The sequence below is a fragment of the Lampetra fluviatilis genome, chromosome 10, assembly GCF_964198595.1.
Source record: "Lampetra fluviatilis chromosome 10, kcLamFluv1.1, whole genome shotgun sequence".
Classification (NCBI taxonomy): Eukaryota; Metazoa; Chordata; class Hyperoartia; order Petromyzontiformes; family Petromyzontidae; genus Lampetra; species Lampetra fluviatilis.
The window spans coordinates 13,955,300-13,976,437 of record NC_136284.1 but is presented as its reverse complement, the minus strand read 5'-3'; the positions used below and the strand labels follow the sequence as shown (position 1 = coordinate 13,976,437).

The following is a 21,138-nucleotide window of genomic DNA, read 5'->3' as shown; positions in this document are numbered from 1 at the left end:
CCAAGTCACATGACTCGAGTCCACACCTCTGCCGGTTACTTAGTTGAACGAAACTATTTTTTTAATGCATGATAGCTCATCGAAGTGGCTTATCATGTGTGAATTTATATCAGCCAAATGTGTCTCTAAATATGGAGGGGAAAACCGGAGGACCCGGAGAAAAATCCACGCGATCACGGGGAGAGAGGCACGCAAACTCCAAATACGCAGCAGCAGCAGCAGCTGGTGTCAGGGTCGGGATCGAACCCACGACCTCCTGTAGACCGGGCGAGGTAGTTAACATCTCATCGCCACCGTGGCGAGACGTTATAATACAATATGTTACAATATTGTACATGAATACAACATTGTTGCAATATTGTATTTGAATACAATTTTGTAACAATGTCAATCGAGCAAAAAAACCTCCATTCTTAAATACTGGCCAGTGCTTATCTCTGAGCGAACAGTGTCATTTAGGGGCGGTCCATAAATGACGTCACGCACCTGGGGGGGGGGAGGGGTCAGACATTTGTGACGATGTGTGACGAGGTGGGGGGGGGGTTGAGAAATGAGACGTCACATCAAAATCCGCAACTTTAAATAAATATAGACAACACGTTCTACTTAGTTACATAGACTTTCTAATAAATGTTTTCTCCTACAACATCAGAGTGCAGCGGCACATTTAATACGCACTACAATGACAATAGTTTAAATCGATTTGAAGCATGTTTTATTTTCTAAATGTAAATGTGGTTGGGGGGGGGGGCAGAGCTTTGTGACGTCATATTTGAGGGGGGTCTGACTTGTTGTGACGCCGTTTGACGAGGAGGGGGATAAAAATCGTCAAAAATCGTCAAAAATCGCGTGACGTCATTTATGGACGGCCCCTTAGGGTGTAAGGGTGGGAATTTTTTTTCATACAGCCACTTTCAGATCAACATTGCTACATCTTATAATGTATTGACACATTCCAAATAACGTATGTTCTAAATATATATATGCAACGCAATGCGTGGCAGATTCTGGGTGACATGATATGATGGGTAGCGGAGGGGCGGTGTGGCAGTGTTTAGCGCACTGCGTTGTGAAACGGCGACATAAGGTGAATTTATAGTCTTTGGTTCTTTCGGTAAAGTCATGTAGATAGAACAAAATAAAATAAAAATAATCAAAATAATAAACTATATATATTTTAAATAAAAACCAAAAACTCACGACGTTTTGATCGCAACACAAGCGGACCGGAGTTTTTGGTTTTGATTTTTTTAAAATTTAATTTGTTATTATTATTTTATTTTATTCTATCTACGTGACTTTACCGAAAGAACCAAAGGATATGAGTTCCATTCCCGGCCACGGCAAACATCAGTGGCGAGAGATATCTGAACCAGCGTGGTGAAATATGGTGAAGACAACCTCCATGATCGGCACAGCATGGGGTGACTGACCATCCATCAGTGAAAAAGATCATGGGGTCTTCACATTATTATTATTTACATGAAGGACAATTAATCTCTTGTATATATATATTTAGATGTTTACGGTATTTCGCATATCGGTCATGGAAAATTGGAAAACACGTAGATAAGAGAACGTGTTAGGGCATGAATTACATCTCAACGGATTCGAGGGATATTATTTATTGTGTCAAATGTGTAAAGAAACACACGCATACAAATGCTCGGGTGTAACTCAACAGGACGAATTGCCTCTCGGTGTGCCGTGTTGAGTGTGCAGCAGCAGTGGCTCTCGTGAATGGCTGGGGTAGTGTGCATGGCTTCACAGTGCCGGGTGTTTATAAAGGCCACTGTGGTTCAGCTGCGCCCTGCCCACCACCAGCGCGAATAAACAAGGGCAGCTTTAATTCTAGATTTGAATAAAGAGCAGCTTTGTTCCCACACAGCAGTCAGTCGGGCGGCAGAGTCGTGTGCGCAACGATTCGGCGCTGCATTTTCCGTCCCTGGGTGACCCTCGCACCCAGTGCCGGATGAAACGAGTGCGGGTCCTGGAGCATATATTATAAAGGGGCAATGAATGAAAAAAACACACAAATATTAAACACGCACATGTTTTTACTTGAGTAGTAATGTAAGGGGCCGTCCATAAATGACGTCACGCACCTAGGGAAGGGGTCAGACATTTGTGACGATGTTTGACGAGGGGGGGGGGGTGAGAAATGTGCCGTCACATCAAAATGCGCAACTTTAAATGAATATAGACAACACGTTCTACTTAATTAAATAGACTTTTTAATAAATGTTTTTCCTACGACATCAGAGTGCAGCGCCACATTAAATACGCACTACAATGACAATAGTTTAAAGCGATTTGAAGCATGTGTTTTTTTGTGGGGGCAGAGCTTTGTGACGTCATATTTGAGGGGGGTTCTGACTTTTTGTGACGAAGGAGGGGGGGGTCAAAAATTGTCCAAAATCGCGTGACGTCATTTATGGACGGGCCCCTAATTGTATTTTTGTCATTTTCTATACAGCCAAAAAATACCACAAATCGCTAACCTTAAACACCCAGTTGTTCATCAAAATTGAAGGCAGTATAGTACTATAGTAATAGCGCAAGTGCAGAATCACTGAACCGGAATTGATAGCTTGGAAGGGTTTAGCGCGGGGCCCTTGAAAGTGCGGGGCCCGTAGCTACTACACATGTACATGTGTAGTAGCTACATGTGTAGTAGCAACTACACATGTAGCTACTACACATGCAGCTGCTTTTGCTACTAGGATAATCCGGCACTGCTCTGCGCACAGATGCCCGTTGCTGATATCGTTATGAAGTAAAAAGGCCTCAAGCGGTACTGTAGGCATGAAAGTAATCATTTACATTCATGAAGCGCTCTTAAACAATCGTGCTCAGGGCCACAGCCCCGAGTACCTGTCTTGTTAATGTTTAAGAGAATGTCCTAACACGAAAGAACAAAAAAGTTAACCCATTCGCCGATAACACTGCCTTAAATAGAAGTATGTAAGAAACGACGTTTCAGGCAATAATCCAACGTGTTGTGAAGGGTTGAGTTGAGTTTTTTGTTTGATATGTGCTTCTGCACCACTGCCAGTGCAACGTCCCCAAATACGTCAATGCCATTCGAATGAACGATGTTTGAGGATCAGTAGTTGGAAATATTTTAAAGCAAATATTTACGGCCAATATTTCTATCGTGGGGGGAGCGGTGTACTTGAGACAATGGAGTGGTTGGTATGCGAGTAAACTGTAATTAAATGCATGTATCACACTACCTTATTTGCATGTTTTTTTTGGTAACGTCCATATTTGTGATCCACATCCAAAGAATAGTCCAAACTCGTGATGGAAAGCGTTACGGAATCATGCGTATGCATGGTTTTTCTTCCTTCTGTCTTGGCTCACATTCAAGTAAAACAAATCTCAAAGTTCAAATTCAACTTGGGGAGGTCAATTCTGCTCATCATTCTTCCAGAATCAAAACAATGAACGGCTTTTGGGACAGCAACAATGGTTATTCTATGGACAGAATTTCTCCCACCACACATGGAATTTCCACCACATACTCAGGCTGAACCTATACTCTAAGCTCCAAATGGAGTCAGTTTAAATCTTTGATAATTGAAAGATAACATCCATTTAGATTTCTATTTTTTTATATGCAAACTATGAATTCCAAATGCGCAGCCTGATTTACAATTACGTAGTTGCATCAAATTACAGCAAGCCAAAAACAGACAATGTCGAATGTGAAAACAAAACGTTTTGGAAAATGTAGCGTTGATACTTTATATGCATAAAAGATCACACCGAACGATGCCTCTTGCAGTCCCATTGATTGTGTAACGGTGGTGGTTTTCTGGAGGCAACCTCACCTGCAGCCCTATTGCCGTGTGAAGGGCACGATTGTGTTTTTTAATGCGCTCGTTATATGCCGGCCCCAGTGCTCTGTCTGCCGCTGTTGATCGGAGAGTGGCAAGCCAGCCAATTACGAGGCTCGGTGCACACTTGAACAACACAGACGTATTTCCACAGGGAAATTAAGACCAACTTGGCGCTCAACGCTACGCTTAGGCAGCTCGGTAGAGACGAACCTGAAAGTGAACGCCTCTCAACGAATGAATGAATGAACGCACGCATGAATGATTTAAAAATAGCTCATTGCATGTTGCAAGTAGAAAAATAAAATGTATATTTACAGTTGTTATAAAAATGTGAATTGGGAGATATGTTGACAATTTAGGGCTGCGGTGGTAATTGGGCCTCACTTGTAACTCTCAAAGCTGAACTTGGTGCCACTGGGGCTGAGACGATCGCCTCGTTATCCAAGTCCTGACGCCAGCAACTGCAGTATTCTGAGTTGAGGTTAAATGAAAAATGTCAGGTTTTTTTTTATACTATCAGCGAGACGAAAGGAAGATTATGGAGGTTTTGGACGACTGGCGTTCTGCAGGGAATATGATAGTTTACAATGCAATGATTTTTTAAATACATGTACAGTGCATAATATAGCAGGAACTGGAAACAAGCTTTGGCGGATTTTTATTGAAATTGGCATCATACTGATTTGAAGCTTTCGTGACGGCAGGAATCCATACTCTTTGGTTCTTTCGGTAAAGTCACGTAGAAGGGAAATACATTTATTTTATTATTATTATTTTATTATTTCCCTTCTACGTGACTTTACCGAAAGAACCAAGAAGATGAATCCCTGCAGTCACGAAAGCTTTAAATCGAAAATAATAATAATCCTTAACATTTTCATTCAGTGCCCTTAAAAACATCCAAATGCACGCTTTTGTCAATGTTTTCAGCAAAATTATTTTTTTGAAAAATCCACCCTCCCTCTCTGGAAAATCGTATCATTCTCCAAGCTCTGAACTCACGCAGGGCAACCCAAAACACAAAGCTTATCTGCACACAAGCAGAGAGAGACAACACAGACACAGAGACACACAACTATTGTCTCCGTGTCTGTGTTTTGTCTCTCTCTCAAATTTAGTTCTACCTGATGACGACTGCTTATGTTGCAATCGAAACGTCGTATTCTATTATTTAATGTATTTTATTTCTACGTGTCTTTACCAAAAGAACCAACGAGTAATCCTGCTGTCACGAAAGCTTCAAATCAAGCGAGCGTAGTGGATGACTGAGATGGGCTTGCGTGTTAGGATCGCCGATGTGTAGCTGCGTTACGAAGTGGATCGCCCCGTGTGCTCTTAATAAATAAGCCTTCTACTCGACGTGTCTCGGAAGGCGCTCAATACACATGTATAACACGTCAATTAGCGATGTATTACTTCAATAGGTACATGTTTTATCTGTTCAGAATGATTGAGAAAACGTTGGGAATAGGATACCAGCACACAATAGCTTGCTCTTCAGAACCAATGTCACAGGATATTTAAGATTTACTTCATAGCATTCAGCAAGTTTTGGTTACTTTTAACAAGAGAGCTGTTGGAAATAAATCATTAAATGATTCAATAACTTAATGGCTTGGAGATTGATGTCCATTAGAGTATGTTAACATTTTAAAAAGTGGCATGGGTATGAGCTCTGCGATTTGTGAAGTTCTGATGTTATTATTTAATGCAGTTAGCTTACACATACGCGTTAGTATATTATATTTTATTTCACAAAGGCACAAACCCCATAGGAACCAATTCACTGAACATACATGCCAAGTCTGTAACCCTCGGTTAAAAACCACCAAAATAAAACTGCAGTGAAACCTCACTATAACGTCCTCCAGATTGACAAACTTTTAATAAATGCATTTTGCCAAAATCCTCGGCACGATCACATGTTAAACATCTCAAAATAACATCATATTAATGTGCATTGCATATTAACTTAATTTTTAAAAGTTCTGGTCATTGTTTACCGCTTCGTACCAGCTTGGTATTGCAGCCTATAGAATCGCGGCAGCCTGACAAGCATTAGCTATGATGTCATCGTGCAAATAACGCCAGCCAAGCCAGTCCACTTGACACTGCCATGTGGCCTTGCTTGTGATTTCTCAACTCGCTGGCGAGAACGAAGCGTGGAGAACGAAGCGCGCCCCATGGATTGGCTGACAGTTTGCATGGCATTGTCATCAAGAGAGGTTGTAAAGGTTCATATTCTTGGTTCTTTCGGTAAAGTCACGTAGAAGGGAAGTAATATAATAATAAAAATAAAACATAATAAGATAAAATTAAGTTTTCGTTTTTATTATTTTATTATTTCCCTTTTACGTGACTTTACCGAAAGAACCAATAATATGAATCCATGCAGTCACGAAAGCTTTAAATCGAAGTTGGAAAGGTTGCTGATGTATTCATATATCCATCGAAGACAAATGTAAACACATGAAAATGTACCACACTATTATATTTATTAGGCTCTAGCCTATTAATATAAGTAAAAATGGTGAAATTTGTAAAACAATTTGAAAGTGTATTTCTTGTAATTTCAGATCAAAGTATTTTCATCATGTAAAAAAAAGAATAAATACAGGTTATCCACACATATGTTGTAACGAGATTTCACTGTACAAGTGTAAGCAAATTGAAAACTCTGAACTGTTGTGTTTAATTAATTAAAAATAAATAAACAGTATTCGGAACCAAAATCAGCTCCTTCACTCGAGCGCCCAAACAGAGGGTTTAAACTTTAAAGCATGAGTTGTTTGATAAAATCACCCAGCTAAGCTCGGTCTCTTAAGAACCTGACGGCTCGAATATAAAGGCAAGACTTAGCGGGTAGCAAGGTGGCTTAGGGGAGTAATTCCTGTTATGGTAGCGAACCAACACTGCAAAAATCCTGTGTTTTAATCCAGAGTTGACAACATGAAGTTACATTTAAAGTCTGATGTTAAGGCATTATTACACTATCATTGTTGTAAAGCTCCGTCGTTGGGCAGGTGACATCGTGAATTTGGATGGTCGATGCATGAACTACTGCGAGAGTTGCAGTGATAACAGCGGCTCATGTGCAAGGGTACGATCGATTGCGACTTCGCAGGACCACGCGCGGTGTAAACGGTTGATCATGGCTGATCATATCACAATACTTTTTCAACTATACATTCTAAAATTAAACATTACATTTTTGTCACTGAAACGACGCAAACTAAGAAAAAAACAGACCTCTTATCGTGTAGAGATAGATCTAATCGGTGTTTCAAGCCGACAGGAATATCTTATTTGACAGGTACTAGTCTATTTTACCGAGATGTTGACATCCCCAGCGTTTAACAGTGCTGCTATTTTTTGGTTTTGGAAGCCAACATCAGCTGTAATTCTTGCGGAGGTGCTTAACATCTGGACCTTCCCCTTCTAGCCCCGCCCACCTTCCAGCCCCGCCCCCTCCCCTTCTAGCCCCGCCCACCTTCCCTTCTAGCCCCGCCCACCTCTCCCCCACCCAGTCTGCCACATTAAGATAAGCTCCTCCCCCCTCCCCTTAACCAGTATATAAGATCTTGTCTCTTGGATTTTCCTTCACTTGATACAGTATATTTGGCAGTGACGGTTCCCACCTGAAGACGGAGACTTGTGTTGCCTCCGAAACGTCGTGATTTAATTGAGTTATTTTCATTTATTATTATTTTATTATTATTTTTTACCTACGTGACTTTACCGAAAAAACTAAGAGTATGAATCCTTGCAGTCACGAAAGCTTCAAATCTAGAAGGAATATTACGTTTTGTGAACAATAAAAGATACTTGAAAGCCACAATGAGGAGCACCGTGACAATGTTCCTCTAGTGATGCCATTGCAATGACTGCCATATACAGGACGCTTCAAAAAAATGTTCACACTTCTGTGAATTTGCAACACAAGAAATGTGCCTCCGAGGCTCTAGAGACCACCTGGAGATGATTCCAGGCACGCGTTGACAACGATGACGAACAAGTAGGGACTCTATGACTTTTTGAAGCTATTAACATTACATTTGTCATCATGTTGCAGTTTATTATCCGTTCTTTTCCCATTAAAAACGATAGTCCCTTATAAGTGTTAACATTTTTTGAATCACCCTGTACATGAATACAAGTCATGATGTGTGGTGGCGTCACTGTTATATTAAAAAATGTTATTTCGTCACACTGCATTATATTACGACATATTACAGTGGTGTTCCTGAAAGTCACTTTCAATAATTTTTACCATTAACAAATCTTCAAATACCTGTCTAAAAGCCCAGGGCACACACAGCCTATGTACTTATCAGGGAAATAACCACAAAAGTGTATGTTTTTTAGGCTGTGCCTTCCTTTAATTTTACTCCAGTCGTAGATATGCCTGCATTTATCCTTGAGATGACTGCACTAGAATTGTCTTCATAAAGACGTGACATTTTTACTTAGTGCAATTCTTCAGACGAAATATGACTAATGATATAGCTGTAACTGACGTTACATAATACATTGATATAGCATGGCCAAAGGAACATGGCCAAAGTAAATCATCGCGTAAAAACAAAGTGCGCTATGGATCTTTTCCCTCTGAAAATAACGGAAAGGGCGATTAATTTAGAACATGCTTCTTTGGCCATGGCACAGAAACTAGTATCGATATAAATGGCTAAACCAGTACTTTTTCAGCAGGTGGACCCTCTGACATCCACTGCTGCTTCTGACATGGTCACTTGACAAGCCAACTTTGATGTTAGCACGCTTGAGCCACGTTTGGAAGGTTGACAGTTCAAATCTTGTTTTGGGTTTCGACTTAAAATATTCTCCCTCGGGGGTCAATTACATGAATGCTACTTCGTGGGAATTCAACTGTTGGTTCTTTCGGTAAAGTCACGTAGAAGGGAAATAATAAAGGATAAAACATAATATTGTATTATTTCCCTTCTACGTGACTTTACCGAAAGAACCAAGAATATGAATCCCTGCAGTCACAAAAGCTTTAAATCGAAATTCAACTATTATCATATTGTTGATAGACCACCCCCACTCTATGAATGTGGAATTTACACATTCGCTGGATCGGGGATACCAATGGAGATGAGTGGACTATAATGGTTGTTTGGCCAGGGAGAAACTGTGATTTTGGATGACAGTATATTAATGTTATTCAAGTATGTGTTTATATATATAACTTAAATGTTAGGAATTTTCACTTTTGGCATTTTGGTTATGACACTGACATTGAATGGTCCATTCTTGTGAATGACGACTCTGCGTTATTATCATTAACTTGAAAGTAGACAGCATAAGTTAGTAATTTCCTTAACTATTGGGCAGACGTGGCATTGAAAAGTTCTAGAAAATAACATTCCATAAAAAAAATATGAACGAGGAATTCAAATAGAAGACTGAATGTAAAACACTGGGTGGAGGGGGATTCACTATTCCTGAGTTACATTTTTTTTACTTTATGCAAAAAGTTACTCCCTTCCAAGCCTCCACAGACACAATGCAAACATTTGAGCAACCAATTATAATCTGGCCAGGTGGCACTGGTTATCACACATCTCACATTAAGGTCATGTCCAAATCTGGTTTGGGGTTTACTCAGCCCATATCTCTCTGATACAATGAGTACCACTTTGTCAGATATCAATTACGATCATTGCATGAAATCGTGCTCCCGAATTTCCACCACTGGCTCAGGACCACCAATAGAAATGAGTGCCACCCCGTGTTTGTAAGGAGACACTTTCATCTTGACATGAACTATGATATACTTATGCAAATTATTAAGATGACAAAAGCTGAAATGCAAGTTAAATTCACTCTAAATGAGTCAAGCAAGACAGAAATCCAATGGCACAATAGCTTACCAACCACGTCTATAGAGGGAACATTTTGTCATGTACTTGCGTTTACTCGAAATACTGGCAAGGGCCGTCTAAGCTCGTGATCACCTTTTGTGCTGGTGAAATGAACAGCAACTGCTGAGGCTGTATGTCCATGTACGTTCAACATCTTTTGCACCGTATGTTGCCAACCGTGCTAATCGGAGGTGTGGAATCGCACCTCCGATGAACCATTAAGTTATTATTTAAATCTGTTTTTAAAATAAATGTAGAGGCTAATAATATTAAACCCCAATTAAAAGACTATGGGAACATGTAAAAAAAATAGTAACACACATTGTACTCTTCCAAAATATATTAAGTGTTTTTGCTTGGTATGGAAAACATGTGGAGTTTGATTTTTTTTTAAGTTGCTCATAATTTTACACGTGTGGATACCCACATTCATAATTTGGCTCGATGGATCGGGGGCCAATGCCTACATTGGTGCATTCTGCCAGCACTGCTGAGATCCTGGGATAAAATCAAGGAGTCCACTCAAGATTCTGTTGTGCAGCAGATTTGATGTTCTTAGCCATTCGTCAAATGATTGCACAATATTAGTTGACATTTGTTTTTGACTAGATATGGTCTGATAATAAAAAAGCCATGGTAACCTATTCGCCACAAAACATGAAGTCTTATCTTGTATTAGGTAAGAGGCCTATAGGTAACACAGACAATAGTCTCTTCCAGGGGTTTTTTTTTTTCTAAAATGTCACATTGTTACGAGGAATAAAGGTAAATGAATGAACACATTTTATTCGTACCTCGACTTCACTAGAACCCAAGTCCAAATTCAAGTCAAAGTGTTTCGCTGCTCAAACGAGCACCGGGACAGTGCTCATCTTTGTTGGGTGGCCCAAAGCTGGTGGTGGAAATTCCACATAACTTGAGCAAGTTTATCTATAGGACAAACACGAATGACTCACCAAGTGGTATGCATTTTACCAAACGCAAAAATATGATGGGCTTGGTACAATCCTGATTGTTATTTTCATTTGAAACCCTCGGAATGCTAGTTGAGTTCTCTAGAAGAGTGCTATATGGATGATTAAAGCACAACTTGGATAGGATATGACATTCAAAAGAAACCTATACACTGGAATAGTGGATGTCTGATAGACTCACATCCTCCACAGTAGTGTGGAGTTCCACTACTGGCAAGACTGCCAACACTCATCGGAGCAGAGACAGTGAATTCGCCTTCACCACATGTGAAACAAAAAAAATAAAACCACGTAACAAATGAGCAACTTATACAGATGTCAGCTCCCTAAATGTCACTCCGCTGGAAAATCTATTTGGCAGCTTGGCATGTGTGGTAGCCGTTCTCCTTGTGGGCACAAGGTGCCGGTGTGGAATGGGGGTGGCGTGAGTTGGGTGTGGGCACGGAGGGGGTGGGGAGAGGCGGTCGGTCACACGTTGTAGTCGGCGCTCTTCCCGGCGGGCTGCCACGCGCACACCTGCGCGGCCCCCATGATCGACGCTCCCACGTGGAAGAGCAGCTGCCAGGCCGTGCGGGTGTCGGCGAGGCGTGCGTTGCACGCGCACACCACGGCGAGTGACGTGAGAGCTTTGGCTTTCCGCCAATGGCACTGGCGCACGAGCAGGGAGCACTGCGGCGGAGGGGAATGAGAGAGTAGGAGGGAGGAAGGACACGTGCATGCACAGACATATATAAAAAGTAAAAAACAAAAGGTGTAGCGTGCTCATGTCACTGCAGGTAAAACGGGCCTCTCCTAAAGAGAGATTTGGAGAGCGCCTCTGGAGGGTATTTGGCCTTCTCTTCCACACTCGTGAGAAGACTTGAAAGGGTTGGGGAGTACCCACAACTGTACCCACCACATGCAAACCTGCCGATGGACTATGGTGTACCCATTTATACTGCTGGGTGGACAGGTGTGGGGGAAATGGCGACATTTGGATTGCGAGTCCCGTGTAACAAGAATTACACGACAGCAGCTTCCTGCGTACACGTACAGCCCTTTGTCAAAGCACTGCTGGACAAAGGCCTTCCCATGCCATGCGGGTCGTCGGGGTTATTTGACCATACGTCACCATCCTGCGGTGAAGATAGCGAGTACGGATTTGGAGGCACATAAGTACAGTAGTATAATAGATTTTGCTACACTGCCCTCTGCTGCCCGTAACGTGGCTCCGCACATATCGACGAAAAGACGAACAAGTTGGCGCACACGGGTAGAGCGCACACGCACACACGCATCTACCTTCAACAGACCGGATTTGTATTATTATGATCATGATTGTATTACGCTTGTTAACCCAGGATAGCCTCACCAAGTCTCATGACTTATTTTTCAGGAGGATCCTGCAGAGTTTTTGCGGCAGGGGCGATGGTTGCTATGTATAACCACAACTGAGTAATTTGTGGGTATTTGTAAAAAAAAACGAAGCAAATTTGGACGACACCAACAGACAATGGCCCACTCTTGAGAATGACACCACGGGATGTGCACTGTGAAGCAGACGACGTGATAATGGTTGGTACACCCCACTTGCATTGAACAGTGAACTTCTCCAACAAGCGCAATGTGGTACTGCTAGGCCAGGGGTTGGCAACCGCATGCGCCTCTTTAAGGGCAGTTTCGTGACGTCGTTTATTCAGGACCACCGTCACGTATTCTCACGTTCTCACGCATCGCAGCTCTTGAAATAGAGTTTTTTTTCATAGATTTCGAAAACAATGTTTCTTATTTTTTTGTTGCCGACCCCTTTGCTAGGCTATATCACCGCCTCTGACAGATGTATTCATTGTACAAAGATCCCTTGTGTGACGTTATAGACTGTAGGAGTAAGTCATGTGAACAAGCACCGATTATTACAGCTGGTACAGCAAACAATACAGATGATTTAGCCAGTTCCAAGCATTGTTTCCCATCTCCCAAATGCTGATGTATGGGCATATCAGGTACTCATTTAAGCCCGAATCCACCAATGGATGTCCAAGACAAGTTCAATACAACTTGCCACCGATGATGCTTCCTGGACTTGAACACTTGTTGCACGAACCTCTGTGACCCCACTCTCCACACAAACATACACATGCATTTATGTACACTCGCATCCACAGAAGTGCACCGTACCTGATAGAAGGATGTGGAACATGCGAGGAAAAACACCATGATGTTAAACGAGCCTTCTCCATCCTCCTGCGCAACCAAGGGACAGAGTAAGGGAGCGACATGAATAAGCATCATTGTGCACCGTCAGCAGACTAATGTTAAACACATAACCAGGTCGTGATGCATACTTCATCATTAACTCCATCGAATAATGGGCCGTCAATATCAGTGTTTCCAGGAGCATTTATTTAAGCAAAGAAAACCATGGATTGGCTATAACTTTCCCGAGTCTCATCAGAAGGATGTGGTTGATTCAAACTGCTACTGGGTCGCTGGGTGTTACAGGCAGAGTGCTCTCCGTGTACATTGTGGGGTCTAATGCCATATTCAGCTGCACTCAGTAAAAAAAATACATCTTTCATAAAAAAAAAACCTTGGTAGACTGGAGGTACATGGCTAAGGTGTTTAACAGCAGAACAAGAAGTAAACCCATGTCTATGCATTGATTATTTAACATCTATTCGTCCTAGGAAGTATTTATTTTGTGACAATCACATTAGCACCTGCGCAAGACGTGCAGGAAGCAATACGTCCGTAAGCAGAGATGGACATCAGGAATTTTTCATCAGCTTTTCACGGGAGGCCACGGGGGACCCTTGACATTTGCCATGACAATTTGTATTTAAAAGCAGGAAATTGGTAAACGTAGAAAGGCGGACGGACGATGGAGAGTTTTGATGACAAGATATTGGGAAACCCTTGAGTGAGAGGAGACGGTGTCTCTTTGTTAGACCCATTGTGAAAGGGAGTTGCCTCACCATGAGCGTGTTCTCGAGGAGGTGGAATCCCCGCACCAGGTTGAGGAGACCGCACACGAAGTTGAGCAGCAATGAGATGGCTCCAGTGACACTAACGGGGCCCAGGTGCGATCGGGGGGCTACCAATGAGAGGACAGGGATAACTGACTCGCACATACACAAGCAGCATGCACAGAACCCCGTAAAAAGTCATTCACTAACATAGAAACACCACAAACACAGCACACCAGAGCTGAGCCAAGTGACTCATCATTGCCGTGGGTCTTGTTGTTGCCTTTTTATGTCAACGAACTGCACACGACGCTATTTTCAGGTCGAGTTGACCATGAGGAGGGCCCAGGACAGGTTCACACACCACTTGCCATTGATACAATTTATTGCTGGGAATAAACACCCAGGTATCCGGGTTTGTAGAACATATTCATTCGCCACTGTGCCGCTACTTCCCAAACACACAGAAACAGACAACAACGACAACCACCGTTCGCCACTAAGTGACGGTGACATTACCACGGCACTTGTGCCTAGGTGCACATTTTTTTTACTTGTTAAAATTTGGACGATGATGGCGGTACACAATGGCATACTGTTTTGAATGACGTCACAGGATTTTAAATGTTTACTGTGAAGCAGTTGGTACGATTTTAACGGTTAATACACCTGCAGTATTAACCAGGGCGGCCGCCAAGTTCGAACCGGGAACGGCTGCAAAACAAGTGACGAACAAACTACCGCTGGGCCATGTCACCGCCCCAAATGCACTCACCTACAAAGACAAAAATATACCCCGTATAGCCTTAACAGACTGCTGGGGCAAGTGCTGTTAGTGAGCACCTATGAAGGTTGGTACGGCACACGAGGGGGTTTGGTGGCCAGCAAAACGTCCGACCGCCTTTGTCTCCCCAAGTGGCACTGTTTTTACACACCGCACCACCAGGTTCTAATTTGAGGCCGAGTCGACCTAGGGGAGGCCCAGTACCGGTTCAGAAAATCGTCACTGGCGTTGGCCGTGAGCGGGAATGGAAGTCGGGTCGCCGGATTCGTAGCGCAGGGCGCTAACCGCTACACTACCGCTCCCCACACCCACCCACTAACACGTTTACACACACACGGGGACACACACAGGGGACATACACAGGCTCGTGTGGACCGGCTCTGTACTGGTGGACACCCCTCCGTTGGCGAAGTCTCTCTCCGACAACTGATGCGGTGGCCTCAGGCGCAGCTCGGTCTGCAGCTCGGTGAGGTTGAGGCGAACGCTCAGCGACCGCGGGCTGTTGTACCTCTGCTTCGTCTTCTGGATGAAGGTGTCTGCTCGCCAGAGTCCGACATCACTCAGTGTCACCATTGCAAGGTGAATTCACTCCCTGAATTCGCTGTGCTATGGAATCCAGTAAGAGCCTCAAGTAATTAATTATCATTGCAAAAGTTATACACGAGTGCAAATATTTTCAAACTTGGAAAGTGCCCAAAGTGATTTTTGCCACTACATGGATGCTTTGCTACCCGTGTTGGGAGGGTTCATGATTAAAGGTAGTTGTTGATTATTAATTACTCCAGGTCATTGGCCCCCACATTTCTGGAGCTGTAGACCACTGTCATTTGAGGCTAAATTCACCTAAAAGGGACCTATGACAGTTTTGGATACCATTCGCTTCTGATGTGGCACGTGGTTGGGAATTTAACCCACATCTCAGGAAGCGTAGCATTGTGCAATAACCATTGTAGAGGAGTGCACATACAGATCCCCCATATAGTCAGATTGTGGGGTTAAGTGCTGTTAGCGAGTACCTATGAAGCTCTCCATGGCATACCAGGGGATAGGTGGCCACAACCATGCCCGGCCGCCTTAATCTTCCCAGTGCTAATGTTTGCACACCACAGCACGTACTCATTTAAGACGGAATTGACCTAGGGGAGATCCAGGATCAAATCATATATTTGTCACTGACGTTGACCGTGAGCGAGAAATGATCTCGGTTCGCCGTGTTGATCGCGCAACACAACAACAACCACCGCCATTCACCACTAAGTGGCGGTGACGTCACCGCGGCACTTGTGCCAGGCTATGTGCACTTTAAAGCCATGTGAAGTGTCGAATGCCCGCTGGCAGGGGATCACGGGAGACCCAGGTGCCATGAGTTGACTGATATGACTGGCCGATGCACCACCTGTGCCCCGGTACTAGCGCAGTACACTAACCATGACACTGCCGCTCCCCACACTACCACCGCACCCATGCCTCCTGCCGAGGGATATGCACACGCACGCACGCACACACTCACCGAACTCGATGAGGCAGTAAGGCCGCACGGCGGTCTCGATGCGCGCTCGCTCGTACGTGGACAGGAACTCGCGCTGCAGCTCATCCAGGAAGGAGAAAGCGAGCACGGCCGGGTAGGCGTCCTCGCACACCAGCATGTACGCCACGCCCAGCGCGCTGATGAAGCTGCACGTGCAAAGACAACGACGACGGCGCGAGGGGCAGTGTTATTATCTTCTTTATTTGCGTTGCTGACAGAAGACTCAGCGGTGCTTCGTCATGAGGGGACGTTGGGGTCTCGCTGGTGAAGAAAAAACACCTCAACAATACTTATTTGCTCTTTAAAAGATAAAAATTAGCATTAAGCTCTCCTCCCCGATCACCTTACCCAACCGCACACGGGCTTACGTGCTCTACCGATATATACCCACTGGGAACCCTGGATTTAAATCTGGACAGTGTAGAGTGGTGATGGTCTCAGTCCAATCACCAAAGATTGCATGGAAAAATCACGTTACATTTGGTTTGCCACTTTATTCAGCATATTCCAGCTCTGAGGACTATTTTTCTGCTTTCAAAGTGACATACACCTCTATAGCAGGGCATGCGGGAAGGTGTGCCACCTGGTGGTGATAAGAGGCGAATCACAATCTCAGAATATCTCTTTGACATCTAAAGGCCAGGGTGATGCTTTCTCATTGGTGTACAGCTCATTGTGAGCATTCCAAATAGAAATGTATTCATCTCATTAGTATATGCCTATCGTACAACTTAAATTTAATGGGGAGAAAATAAATTCATGGTTTTAATCATGTAATAAACCATATGATATTCTTTGGGTCTTTCGGTAAAGCCACAAAGATAGAAAAAATAATCAAAATAATAACAAAATCACGACGTTTCGATCGTAAGACAAGCAATCTTCTTTTTTCACCTGACGACGATTGCTTGTGTGGCGATCGAAAAGTCGTCATATTGTTATTTTGATTATTATTTTTTATCTACGTGGCGTTACCAAAAGACCCAAAGAATATGAATTCCTGCAGTCACAAAAGCTTTAAGTCAAGATTAATCCATATGATGTAAATGGGCTTTTAGTTGAAATTAAGATGGCATCTCATTCGGTGACAAATGTGGGCATGCCGACGAGCGTGGAGCAGTGCATGCTGCATGGACCGAAGTTCTAATCCTGCAAAGAATGAGATAAAAGTAAAAAGAAAAAGCCTTAATGTCCGTGAGCTTTCAGGTGACCTGAAGAAAGGTGGCATCTCATTAGGTGATCCACAGACGGTGCGGGGCATACTGGATACGCTGGGAGGGTGCGGCGCCCAGGGAGCAGCGGTCAGGCAGAGCGGACAAGCGCCGCGACAAGAGCTTGAGGCTTCGCTTGCTCGCTTGCAGCGCCGCCGTCGGCTGCTGGTCCGTGGAGGCCGACAGAGGCAGCCCGTCGCGCACACGCACCACCGATGCAAAGAGAACACCCGACATGGCCCTGCAGGAGGAGAACAGCACAAGGGTGGCAGAGTGAGAAAAGACGCCAACACCGCAACTAATGATGACGATCTTCTTGGTTCTTTCGGTAAAGTTACGTAGAAGGGAAATAATAAAAATAAAACATAATAAAATAATTCTCACGACGTTTCGGCCACAACGCAAGTAGCCGTCCTCAGGTGAAGAACAGGTCTGTCGGAAAGACAGCGTCTGAATGATGTAAATGAGCTTTTAGTTGAAATTAAGATGTCATCTCATTCATTTCAGACGCTGTCTTTCCGACAGACCTGTTCTTCACCTGAGGACGGCTGCTTGCGTTGTGGCCGAAACGTCGTGGGAATTATTTTATTATGTTTTATTTTTATTATTTTATTATTTCTCTTCTACATGACTTTACCGAAAGAACCAAGAAGATGAATCCCTGCAGTCACGAAAGCTTTACATCGAAATTTAATGACGAGGCTTGAAGAAAAGTATCCTCCCCGTCGAGGTTCGTCAGTTTAACAGGTAGGCTTTCGCGACCAATATCATCCATAATACAGGTTTGTTGGGTAGGATCGCGTCATATAAACGTGTCGTTAAACCCTCCACCTAACGACACAGCCAGGGTGGTGGCGGGTTTAACGACACATTTATATATTTACGCGATCTAACCCAAAAAAAAAACGATGTTATGGATATTGGTCGCAAAAGCCTACGTGTTAAACTAACGATGAGGATGACACGGGGTTTTTAACATCCGGACGACACGTTTTGGTTGTTCCACAGTAAAAGAGCGCAGATGAAACCCGGACACAGGACAAGTGTTAACAATCGTGTACTCTTAACTGTCAACAGTTGGAGAGGCTCTTGATTAAAACACACACCTCACTGGGTGTGCTGTGCCTCCGGTTTGTTGTTTTGTAACCCATGTCTGGAATGTTATTCATATGCTCAATGTTTGTATGCTGTGACTGTTGTTTCCATGTTTGAATACCTTGAGCAATGTTTTAAAACGTAGGCTTTCGCGACCAATATCATCCATCATACATTTTTTTTGGGTTATATCGTGTAAATAAATGTGTCGTGAAACCCGCCACCACTCGACACACCCAATTAGTAAGGTTTGTCACGTAAACAGAACGTGCCAATTTGTTACGAGTACATCACACCGGTGTATTGGAGAGCAAAGCCACAACATTAACAACCGGAGTATGACGTTTCGCCAGTAATTATAACTAGCTTCATCAGGCGTCGTACTGAGATTGTAAATGTTGTGAATTTGCTCTCAAATACTAGTAACGAATTAGCATGCTCTGTTTACGTGAGAAACCTTACTAAGTGGCTGGATTTAACGACACATTTGATAAATTTATGCGATCTAACCCCAAAAGCATGTGTTATGGACCTTGAGTAATGTTTGTGTTTAAATTGTTAATTTCAATATTTGTCATATTTGAACTTTGATTAAAAGAAATACATTTTTTATGTTCTTTTTGTAAGTTATTCATTATTAGCATGTGCTTCCTGGCTGCAAACTGGAATAAATGTTAACCTCTTTCATTCCTCACCATAATTTCAAGCTTACCAATCATGCTCAACTCTGCAACGTTACCAAATGTTTGCAATCAAGTTCCCATTACACTCCAAGGTTTCTCACGTGCCAAACGTGAGCTACAGAACAGAAAATACATATTTTAGTCTGGTCTTAAGATTATTGGTTTTCACCATGCTGAATTGTGTGTTATCCTTCTTAAGAAGCTTAATCTCATGATATTGGTCCACTTATTTTCATCACTTGTTGTTGGGAGAATATATTTGGCTAATCTTTTAACTTGTAGTGATTAGAGACGTAACGTAAGCACATTACCTGCTATGACATACTGGAAGAGACATATGGAGGACATTGGCGAAAAGTGTGGAGCTGCACACTCGGCATTCCACTGCAAAGATTAGCACGATTGGCTACGTACGGTGCGAACGAAGTTTAACATTATATTGTTTTGCCAGGTAAGGCCCACTGAGATATACGGCTCTTTTTCAGAAGCGACCTGTCCACAAGTGATAGCTCAACAAAGCGGCTAATCAAGTAGCAATATATAGCAAATACCCTCAATGCATGTTTTCTAAATGTGGAGTGGAGAAGGCGACCACAGGGAGAACGTGCAACCTTCAAATACACAACAGGCGTGTCAGGGTGGGGATCGAACCCAGGAGCGTACTCCTGTACACCAGACGAGGTAGTTAACATCTCGGAGTAGAGACCACGCACACACACGTCAAAGGGTCACCCTCCCTGTGTGTGAAGGGGACTTGAGCTGGACATGTCGCTGTCAAAGGTTGATGGCCGGTGGGTGGTCAAGGCCAGGGGTGGGTGGTTAAAGCCAGGGGGGGGGGGAGTAGGCAAACAACAATAACAAAAACCATTTTTGGTCGCAAATTCTGTAACAAAATAAGAATGTTTCAATGCGCTGGGGTGGCGAATACGAGACGGTGTTGGTCCTTACATTTAAAATAAAAAGGGTCACGAAGCAGTCCCTTAAAGAGCCCTGGTCAAGACGCACGAACCGAGGAGTCGTGACATGGGGGGCATTCATCGAGCAGCGGAGTGAGCATGGCCAAATATCGCAATGCCGACGTGTTACCGCTGCACAAGTGTGTATATAAGTGTGGATATAAATTTAGATTTAAAGCTTTCGTGACTGCAGGGATTCATCTTCTTGGTTTTTTCGGTAAAGTCACGTAGATGGGAAATTATAAAATAATAAAAATAAAACATAATTGAAATATCACGACGTTTAGGCCACAACACAATCAGCAACAGCGGCAATGCCACAAGGCACCATCCATATTTGACCGTCAACGTAGCGAGGCGTTTCACATCGTTCCCTACGTCGCGTCTTTGTTTTATCGTCGTTTTAATAACCAATAAAGAGGCACGAACACCCTGCCAACCCTGCCCGCCCTGCCGTGTGTGGAGGGTGAACAAGGGGGAGGAGGAGGAGGCCGCGGCTGGGTGCCGGCCACGCCGAGGCCTGCACACACACGGAAGGCCGCAGACGCCACCACCGCCACCACCACCGCCTTCGTCTTCCTCACCTCGCACGCAAAGTAAACCCCGCAGCCTCACGCGGGCTCAGGCGACACGAAGACGCACGGAGGAGGTGGTGGTGGAGGGGAGAATTGTGTTGTTGTTGTCGCTGTTGTTGAACCCCAAGAGTTTGAGGGCCGCGTCAAACAAATCTCTCGCAGAGGCAGCGCGGGGGCCAGGGCGGTGAGTGGAGCGCCGAGAGCCTCGATCCACGGTGGCCCGATAGGGGGGGTGGTGGTGGTGGGGGGGGTGGGGGGTAGGTGGTGGGGGGGTGGTGGTGGGGGGGTGGTGGTGGGGGGTGGTGGTGGGGGGGAGGTGGGGGTGGGTGGTGGTGGGGGGAGGTGGTGGGTGGGTGGTGGTGGGGTGGGTGGTGGTTGGGGGGGTGGGGGTGGTGGTGGGGAGGTGGTGGGGGGTGGGTGGTGGTGGTGGTGGGGAGGTGGTGGGGGGGGAGGTGGTGGGGTGGTGGTGGGGAGGGGGGAGGTGGTGGGGTGGTGGTGGGGAGGGGGGAGAGGGGGGGGTGGAGGGGGGAGTGGGAGGTGGAGTGGGGGTGGTGGTAGGGGGGGGTGGTGGCCCGGTAGGGGGAGGTGGTGGTGGGGGGGGAGGTGGTGGTGGGGGGGGAGGTGGTGGTGGTGGGGGGGGAGGTGGTGGCGGTGGGG

The 21,138-nt window shown here is 44.4% G+C and overlaps 1 protein-coding gene across 1 annotated transcript; it reads right to left on the bottom strand.

Annotated features, from left to right (window-relative positions):
* Positions 1 to 8,198: 8,198 nt before the first annotated feature.
* On the bottom strand, positions 8,199 to 20,690 carry LOC144934602 (vesicle-trafficking protein SEC22a-like). Its single transcript, XM_078860591.1, has 7 exons — positions 20,491 to 20,690; positions 17,225 to 17,413; positions 15,944 to 16,107; positions 14,793 to 14,969; positions 13,659 to 13,777; positions 12,862 to 12,927; positions 8,199 to 11,373 (listed from the first exon to the last, which is right to left on the bottom strand). The coding sequence occupies exons 2-7, from the start codon at positions 17,407 to 17,409 to the stop codon at positions 11,173 to 11,175; spliced, it is 912 nt and encodes a 303-aa protein (XP_078716717.1). The 5' UTR covers positions 17,410 to 17,413; positions 20,491 to 20,690; the 3' UTR covers positions 8,199 to 11,172.
* Between the last annotated feature and the right edge of the window lie 448 nt (positions 20,691 to 21,138).

Excerpts from the sequence above, each read along its gene's own strand:
- LOC144934602 (XM_078860591.1), bottom strand. The coding sequence starts at position 17,409 with ATGTCGGGTGTTCTCTTTGCATCGGTGGTGCGTGTGCGCGACGGGCTG. Across the intron at positions 13,778-14,792 it reads GCCGGTCCACACGAGCCTGT|CCCCCCGATCGCACCTGGGC; the intron begins GTATGTCCCCTG and ends TCTCATTGGTAG. Across the intron at positions 11,374-12,861 it reads GTTCCACATCCTTCTATCAG|TGCTCCCTGCTCGTGCGCCA; the intron begins GTACGGTGCACT and ends CCTCCGCCGCAG.